General features: G+C 41.9%; 1 protein-coding gene across 5 annotated transcripts in view; it reads left to right on the top strand.

Moving 5' to 3' along the window:
• Position 1: 1 nt before the first annotated feature.
• Positions 2–9,578, top strand: part of LOC100892278 — a 36,596-nt gene continuing 27,019 nt past the window's right edge. For all 5 annotated transcript variants that reach the window (XR_004062145.1, XM_030974977.1, XM_030974976.1 and 2 more), the window contains exons 1-4: positions 2–112; positions 5,218–5,397; positions 7,092–7,150; positions 8,315–8,424. Coding sequence is in view for 4 of the 5 variants with exons in the window: in XM_030974977.1 (XP_030830837.1) it covers positions 5,298–5,397; positions 7,092–7,150; positions 8,315–8,424 (269 nt within the window). In the remaining variant the exon portion in view is untranslated. The remainder of the gene's footprint in view (positions 113–5,217; positions 5,398–7,091; positions 7,151–8,314; positions 8,425–9,578) is intronic.

The raw sequence follows: 9,578 nt of genomic DNA, 5'->3' as shown, positions 1-9,578 counted from the left end.
CAACTTCCCTCCAAGAAGTAAAACTCTTGCTTCCCCTACAAAAAATAGATTCGCCTTAAGATGATAAAAGGCTTGGCAACATAACAGAGCAATTCCTGCAAAACACGACCAGGTAAGTGATTTAGCACGATATGTTTTCATTTATTTTGTTGAAATGCAACAATAACTCTGCAATCATTGGCTTTTAAATGAAATAAGAAATATCAAGTCATGATTATGGCTATGTTTTAAATCAAAAGAGGAACGACATCAGTCTCAGGGCTCGAATTACCCACCGGCAATCGGCAATTTGCCGCCATGCCCCTCTCACTGGCCGCAATGCCCTTTTCAAAATCAAACCGTTTACGGCCACAATATTTTAATCCACAAAAGTTTTGCCTACATTATAGTCATCGTAAGCCAACCCGACTTGTAATGTTCAAAAAGGTTTTGTTGCCCATACGGAGTTCTAAAAACAATGATAGTCGGCAAGGTTTTGTTGCCCCTCCGAGGCTCTAAAAACAATAATAGTCGGCACGGTTTTGTTGCCCCTCCGGAGCTCTAAAAACAATAATTACCGGAAGGTTTTGTTGCCCCTCCGGAGCTCTAAAAACAATGATAGTCGGCAAGGTTTTGTTGCCCCTCCGAGGCTCTAAAAACAATAATTATCGGAAGGTTTTGTTGCCCCTCCGGAGCTCTAAAAACAATAATTACCGGAAGGTTTTGTTGCCCCTCCGGAGCTCTAAAAACAATGATAAGTCGGCAAGGTTTTGTTGCCCCTCCGAGGCTCTAAAAACAATAATTACCGGAAGGTTTTGTTGCCCCTCCGGAGCTCTAAAAACAATGATAGTCGGCAAGGTTTTGTTGCCCCTCCGAGGCTCTAAAAACAATAATTATCGGAAGGTTTTGTTGCCCCTCCGGAGCTCTAAAAACAATAATTACCGGAAGGTTTTGTTGCCCCTCCGGAGCTCTAAAAACAATGATAGTCGGCAAGGTTTTGTTGCCCCTCCGAGGCTCTAAAAACAATAATTATCGGAAAGTTTTGTTGCCCCTCCGGAGCTCTAAAAACAATAAATACCGGAAGGTTTTGTTGCCCCTCCGTGGCTCTAAAAACAATAATTATCGGAAGGTACGTTTTGTTGCCCCTCCGGAGCTCTAAAAACAATAAATACCGGAAGGTTTTGTTGCCCCTCCGGAGCTCTAAAAACAATGATAACTCGGCAAGGTTTTGTTGCCCCTCCGAGGCTCTAAAAACAATAGTTACCGGAAGGTTTTGTTGCCCCTCCGGAGCTCTAAAAACAATAATTACCGGAAGGTTTTGTTGCCCCTCCGGAGCTCTAAAAACAATGATAAGTCGGCAAGGTTTTGTTGCCCCTCCGGAGCTCTAAAAACAATAATTACCGGAAGGTTTTGTTGCCCCTCCGGAGCTCTAAAAACAATAAATACCGGAAGGTTTTGTTGCCCCTCCGTGGCTCTAAAAACAATAATTATCGGAAGGTACGTTTTGTTGCCCCTCCGGAGCTCTAAAAACAATAAATACCGGAAGGTTTTGTTGCCCCTCCGGAGCTCTAAAAACAATGATAACTCGGCAAGGTTTTGTTGCCCCTCCGAGGCTCTAAAAACAATAATTACCGGAAGGTTTTGTTGCCCCTCCGGAGCTCTAAAAACAATAATTACCGGAAGGTTTTGTTGCCCCTCCGGAGCTCTAAAAACAATGATAAGTCGGCAAGGTTTTGTTGCCCCTCCGGAGCTCTAAAAACAATAATTACCGGAAGGTTTTGTTGCCCCTCCGGAGCTCTAAAAACAATGATAAGTCGGCAAGGTTTTGTTGCCCCTCCGAGGCTCTAAAAACAATAATTATCGGAAGGTTTTGTTGCCCCTCCGGAGCTCTAAAAACAATAATTACCGGAAGGTTTTGTAGCCCCTCCGGAGCTCTAAAAACAATGATAGTAGGCAAGGTTTTGTTGCCCCTCCGATGCTCTGAAAACAATAATTATCGGAAGGTTTTGTTGCCCCTCCGGAGCTCTAAAAACAATAATTACCGGAAGGTTTTGTTGCCCCTCCGGAGCTCTAAAAACAATAATTACCGGAAGGTTTTGTTGCCCCTCCGGAGCTCTAAAAACAATAATAGTCGGCAAGGTTTTGTTGCCCCTCCGGAGCTCTAAAAACAATATTTATCGGCAAGGTTTTGTCGCCCCTCCGGAGCTCTAAAAACAATAATTACCGGAAGGTTTTGTTGCCCCTCCGGAGCTCTAAAAACAATAATAGTCGGCAAGGTTTTGTTGCCCCTCCGGAGCTCTAAAAACAATATTCATCGGCAAGGTTTTGTTGCCCCTCCGAGGCTCTAAAAACAATAATTATCGGAAGGTTTTGTTGCCCCTCCGGAGCTCTAAAAACAATTATTATCGGCAAGGTTTAGTTGCCCCTACGGACCTCTAAAACAATAATAATCGGCAAGGTTTTGTTGCCCCTCTGGAGCTCTAAAAACAATAATAGTCGGCAAGGTTTTGTTGCCCCTCCGGAGCTCTAAAAACAATAATTACCGGAAGGTTTTGTTTCCCCTCCGGAGCTCTAAAAACAATAATAGTCGGCAAGGTTTTGTTGCCTCTCCGGAGCTCTAAACACAATAATTACCGGAAGGTTTTGTTGCCCCTCCGGAGCTCTAAAACAATAATAGTCGGCAAGGTTTTGTTGCCCCTCCGGAGCTCTAAAAACAATAATTACTGGAAGGTTTTGTTGCCCCTACGGAGCTCTAAAAACAATAATTATCAGCAAGGCTTTGTTGCCCCTAACGGAGATCTAAAACAATGATAATCGGCAAGACTTTGTTGCCCCTACGGAGATCTAAAACAATAATTATTGGCGAGACTTAATTTCCACTATGGAACTCCTAAATTAATTGGCGGGACTTAATTGCCGATACGGAGATATGAAAGAATGTCTTCATCCAAATGTTTGGCACAAAAACCGTAATGACTCAGGCTTAGTTTTTTAATCCATCCTTTTTATTTGAACCAATCAATATCGGGAAGTTTTGTTTACCCATCGTTGGTTCAACATCTTTACTTCGCGTTGTGACCTTTTTTGGTGCGTTTTCACAGTTTTTAATCAGTGAAAAACTTGGATTTTTCTCGGGAGGAGGGTCTGGAATTAAATCAGAAAAGGATTAAGAGTCGAGATAATGGTACAAAGAATCGTCTTCTTTCCCATACGTTTTAATTCAAACGTCATAGCTTCCGCCCATCGCGCGGGAGGGGTGTGAATTGAGTTCAGAAAAGAATAATACCGGTAGTCGAGATCGAGACGAATCGTCTTCTTTCCCTAATAATTTATTAAAAACGTCTAAGCTTCCGCGCTTCCCTTGGAATTCAGAAAAGGATAAAGAGTCAAGAACGGTACAACGAATCATCTTCTTTCTCTAATAATTCAATGAAATGTCAAAGGGGGAAATTCCCCCCCCCCCCATTTTTTTTTGAAAAGCATTTTAAAGAGAAATAGAAAGAAAGAGAGCAAGAAAGAAAAATAGTTAACTACCAGTTTCTCAACAAAATAAGGTATCAAAAATTGCTCATCTGATCGTAATTAAACGCCTAAAACCCCTGAGCTTCCGTGGGCTCTGCCCCCGGGACCCAACCAAGGGCCCTTTGGCAGGCCTCTTGATACTCATCTGACTGCAATTTAGTGCCTAAAACCCTTGATCTTCTGGGGCTCCGCCCGCTGGACCTCACGCCAAGCAGTGTCCTGCCAGTGTCACAAATGAAGTATAAAAACATGTTCATCTGACCGTAATCAAATGCCTGAAACCCCTGAAATTCAGGGGTTTCCGCACCCTCGACTCCACCAGGGGCCCTGAGGCGGGCCCCTGAATGCTTATCTGACCGTAATTTGCCTTCAACCCATGAGTTTCCGGGGGCGAACAAGGTATCAAAAGATTTTCATCTGACCGCAGGCACGTAGCCGGGGGGGGGGGGGCAGTGGGGGCGCCCCCCCCAAAAAAAAAAGCCAAAAAGAGAGGAGAGAAAAGGAAGAGGACGTATGAAGAAAAAGGAGCAGACAAAAAACATTTTTGAAATTCAGACAAGGATTAAGAGTCGAAAACGGTACAACGAATCGTCTTCTTTCTCTAATAATTTAATGAAACATAAAAGCTTCCGCGCTTTGCGCGGGAAGGGGAAAACTGTATTCATGCAGGCGAGAATTATTTTCGAGAACGGTACAACGAATCGTCTTGTTTATCTAATTAAATTAAATGTCAAAGCTTCCGCGCTTCGATCGCGCAGGAGGTGGGGTAACTGAATTTAGACAAGGATTAAGAGTCGAGAACGATACAACAAATTGTCTTCTTTCTCTAATGATTTAATAAAACGTAAAAGCTTCCGAGCTTTGCGGGGAGGGGGGGGGGGGGATGAATTTAGACGAGGATTTAGAGTAAAAAACGGGACAACGAATCGTCTTCTTTCTCTAATGATTTAATGAAACGTAAAAGCTTCCGAGCTTTGCGGGGGAGGGGGGGGGTGAATTTAGACGAGGATTAAGAGTAAAAAACGGTACAACGAATCGTCTTCTTTCTCTAATGATTTAATGAAACGTAAAAGCTTCCGCGCTTTGCGCGGAGGGAGGGGAACTGTATTCAGACGAGCAGGCACGTACGCAGGGGGGGGGGGGGTGGTTTGGGGCGTTAAACCCACCCCTTCATGTTTTTTTATGTCTGTATTTTGGAGCAAACCCCCCCCCCTTTTTTTTTTTAAATGAAACACACACACACACAAAATTATGCTAATGGCTGATCTAAAAAAGGTGACCTCACCCCCCCCCCCCCCCCACCCCTCCCCCCACCCCAAAGGGAACAAAATGTCAAATTTTCAAATTTCGAGACCAAAAAAAAAGTGTCCTCTTACCCCCCCCCCCCCCCCCCCCCCCCCCCCCCCCCCCCCCCCCCCCCCCCCCGCTTATTAAGCGGCTGGCTGAGTTGTTGCGATTTTTTTGGGGGGGACAAAAAAAAAAGTGGGCCCCCCCCCCCTAAGGAAGAAATCCTGGATCCCCCCCCCCCCCTTGAAAACAACAGCGTGAGGTGATTTTACGCGCACTTTCCACGTTGGCCTTAGTGCCCCTTAGGATAGATTTGTGCCCCTTTCAGTGGATTTGTGCCCTCTCAAAAAAGTGGCCTTGACCCAAATTTGATGTAATTCGAGGCCTGCAGTCTGATAAAGGGCGTTTTTAATACGGTTCTCTTTACAGGACATCGCTGCACTGCTGAACTGAGCGTGAGCCATAGCTTTGATACACCACTATCAGCGGAGCAAAGCGGCGTGAAAGCAATGGAAGGGCGTGGATGCTCGCGTGAAAGACTGCTTGCACTTGTGCAGCTCATTCTTCTACTGGGTGCATTTGTAAATGTAGCATTTTGCACTTTAGCAGGTTAGAATTTTATCTCTATAAATTATTTAGGGACATTCTTTTGAAATAAGCCACTGCTCATTCACTTTGACTAGACTTCAAATTATATGTAGAGCTAAAATCTAGACTAAAAAATGCATTAAAAAAAGTAAATTTGGCTAAGACTAGGTTAGACCGAAAGCTTCAGTCTCTATAATCGTCGGTTGTTCCACTGAGACTACGTCTGGCTCCACTAGACCTCCGGTTATAGAGACAGAACGATCGCCTATGCCAGCCTGTGTTGAACTTATTCCGCTAGATTTTAGCCGCTAGGCCCCTCCCACAAACTTGCCACGGCCGTATTGTTATGCCCCCAAAATCCCCCAAAATGTCATTTTACCTCGTTCATTTCCAATTTTAAATTAGGCCTAGGCTATAATACATCGGTTCCACTTACTAACTTTATTGATATAATCCGTTTAATGGTCCCTTTTAAGGAAATTATGGGTCAAAATCGACATCCATGTTGAAAATCTTGCAAGCCGTGTTAAACTCTCGCTGCCGTCAATCTCATCCCTTCTAGTCTACGCCGAAGGCAAAATGATTATGAAGGAAAACTGTGATAACGCCATTACGAACGTGTAGATGGCGCAGTTTTTCCTTCATAATCATTTTGCCTTCGGCGTAGACTAGAAGGGATGAGATTGACGGCAGCGAGAGTTTAACACGGCTTGCAAGATTTTCAACATGGATGTCGATTTTGACCCATAATTTCCTTAAAAGGGACCATTAAACGGATTATATCAATAAAGTTAGTAAGTGGAACCGATGTATTATAGCCTAGGCCTAATTTAAAATTGGAAATGAACGAGGTAAAATGACATTTTGGGGGATTTTGGGGGCATAACAATACGGCCGTGGCAAGTTTGTGGGAGGGGCCTAGCGGCTAAAATCTAGCGGAATAAGTTCAACACAGGCTGGCATAGGCAGTCGTTCAGTCTCTATAACCGGAGGTCTAGTGGAGCCAGACGTAGTCTCAGTGGAACAACCGACGATTATAGAGACTGAAGCTTTCGGTCTAAGACTAGGTCTAAGTCAAAATGTGATTGTGAAGTTGTTGTTTTTTCTGTGTCTTTTTTTCTTCAAATACTGAGACGACTTAAAGTGTGGCATGTATTGTGGTATGCCACTGTTGAGTCCCCCCTCATTTTTTCTTTCTACCTTTGCATTTATACATTTTGATAACTAATTACATTAGCCCTGGCCTTTTTTTCTTCAAAGGTAGGGTTTGATATAATGTTTGCTCTATATGTTTGAAGCTAAATCACTACTACCGGTATTAACTACCAGCAAAGTGAACAAAAAGTCCTTAAATGACAGTACATTATAATTTATGAGCATAAGGAGGAGCCACATGTTTTGTTTTGCTTTGCTTTGTGTTGTTTTTTGTTAATTACATTTCTTAGATTTTGCATGCTTTTATATAGACATCACATCGAGCTTCAAATCCAATCATGAATTTTAAAACAAATGGATAAATGGGTAAAATGTAAACACCAATACACCAAAAAACCAGATGAATTTTATAATGTGATTTCAAATCTCAATAAATACATGTCGGTATATCCTACGTTTTGAAAATCAAATAATCTCAACCTAATATCCCCTAAATTTATTCTATCCTTTTCTTTGCAAAAACTGATGGGAAATATGTGTATGTGCTTTTTATTCCTCAGATGAAATCGCGAGCGACTCACTCGTCGTCAGATTTGATCATATCTACGACGTAGATGACGTAAGCATGCAGATCTTATTCCTCAAAGTTCAAGAATGTTTAACCATGAACTTTACTTTGTCAACTTTTATTTGTGTTTTTAACTTAGTGTAAGGTTCACTTATTATTATTATTATTATTATTATTTATTCGGCAAAGAAAACATTACATATCAGTGTACACAATACAAAATAAGACATAATTATCAACCATTGGAACGCCAGGGACAGAAAAAGTTAACTAAATTACTGTGGCATAAAGCCTCCTGTCCCAATTCCAATGGATGATTTACATAAAACAAAAATAAAAAGTTTAGCCTTGGGTTACCTTCAAAGTTGAAAAGTAATTAGGGCCTATTAAACAATTATAAGTTATGTAATTAAATGCAAGATGCGGTATCATTATTTCAGATACATTATATAATATTAATCAATTACAAACAAATGTATAGGCTAATTAACATTTGCAATTATATGTAGCTTTGCAACTGAGTATTAAAGAAGGGGGAACAAATACATGTACATATGTAGTATTAAATACAGTTTGTACACAATGCATCCCCCTCCTCATCAGCAACCAAGAAAATGGACGTTTCTACGTCACAGTCCAACATTAATTTAGAGGTGCTCTCAAGGAAGTCAGAGAGTTTTCATTTGAGTTGATTATTATTTTTCATAGTGAAAAGTGTTTTACCATTTCTCATGTACTACTGACAGATCTGTGGTTCTCATTTTTGCATTGCACACATGTTCTGTAGTTACATTCAGTGATCAGTCTTTTAATTGTGATGGCAAATCATAACATGAGTAACGTTGCCAGGCAGAGACTTTACACCAAGTTTTCTTTGTGGTTTGGTAAACAAACAAAACTGAGAAAAGTTGGGAATAATTGCTGGCAACGGGCATGGAACTGTACATGTACATGCATTGTAAAGCCCACACCATACTATACGATACGAACGTCATTTAAACATGTAAAAACCAATCCTCAAATTTGTTCAACAGTAGTTATACATGGCAGTCGTTTTTTCTTCTGCAGTACATTTAAGGTAGTCCACCTAGAAATTATGCAGTGACATGCCCTGAACACGTTGATACCCAACAACATTTCACAACATTCCATGTCTCCAAAACCTGCTTTGCGCTTAGGTATATCACATTTTTTTTATTTTTCTGTACTCTTCAGTGGACTCAAGAACACACTGACAACTTTACATCATCAGTCACAACAGCTGTGAACACCTATTGCAGGAATCCAACCAACTCTGCTGCCTGTCAGATATCGGAAAGTAGCAGGTGAGTGTCAGATATATTTCCCAAAGCCTTGATCACGCATGATACTAAGAACGTTTTTGTGCGTGCGAATCAGAACTCTGAAAGTTTGTTACTTTGAAAGGTTCTGAAAGCTGAAGGTTCATAATGCCAAAGGTTTGTATTTCCAAAAATGAATTAGGGTTGGTGATTCTGGACATGAAATAAGGTTTGTGATTCCAAAAAGTAAAATAGAGCATGTAATAATTGTAATTCCATAAACAAGGGTGACGATTTGTATCCGTGGTTGGGGGGGATGATAGGTGCCAAAATATTTTCTGCAATGGATCAAAGCAACCTAGAGGTAGAAGCGTGTGGCAGGTTGCACCCCATCCCCAAGCGCGTAGCCAGGATTTCATTTTGGGGGGGGGGGGGTAGTGAGCACACGAAGCGCACTCCCTAGGGGGTTGGGTGCAGGGAGGGAGGAGTTTCCCCATTCCCCCGCGAAGCGCGGAAGCTTTGACGTTTCATTAGATTATTAAAGGAAGAAGACGATTTGATGTACCATTCTCGACTCTTAATCCTTGTCTGAATTCAGTTTCCCCACCCTCCTGCGCGAAGCGCGGAAGCTTTGACGTTTCATTAAATTATTAGGGAAAGAAGACGATCCGTTGTACCATTCTCGACTTTTAATTCAGTTCCCCCCCCCCTCCTGCGCGAACAGGGTTAAGCTTTGACGTTTCAAATAATTATTACTCTTAATCCTTGTATGAATTCATTTTCACCCATCTCGCGCGAAGTGCGAAAGCTTTCACGGTTTATTAAATTATTAGAGAAAGAAAACGATTCGTTGTATCGTGTCTTTGTCTGAGTGCAATTCCCCCCGCCCTCCCGCCCGAAGCGCGGAAGCTTTGACGGTTCAGTAAATTATTACTCTTAATCCTCGTCTATATTTTCGACAACTCGTGCAAAGCGCGGAAGCTTTCACATTTCATTAAATTATTAGAAAAAGAAGACGATTCATTGTATCGTGTCCTTGTCTGAATTCAGTTTCCCCGCGCGGAAGCTTTGCATTTCAATAAATTATTACTCTTAATCCTTGTCTGAATTCATTTTCGCCCATCTCGCGCAAAGCGCGGAAGCTTTCACGTTTCATTAAATTATTAGAAAAAGAAGACGATTCATTGTATCGTGTCCTT

The sequence above is a fragment of the Strongylocentrotus purpuratus genome, unplaced genomic scaffold (assembly GCF_000002235.5).
Source record: "Strongylocentrotus purpuratus isolate Spur 01 unplaced genomic scaffold, Spur_5.0 spur5_scaffold_7, whole genome shotgun sequence".
Lineage (NCBI taxonomy): Eukaryota > Metazoa > Echinodermata > Echinoidea > Camarodonta > Strongylocentrotidae > Strongylocentrotus > Strongylocentrotus purpuratus.
The sequence above is the reverse complement of the archived record's forward strand: the minus strand, read 5'-3'. Positions and strand labels throughout refer to the sequence as shown.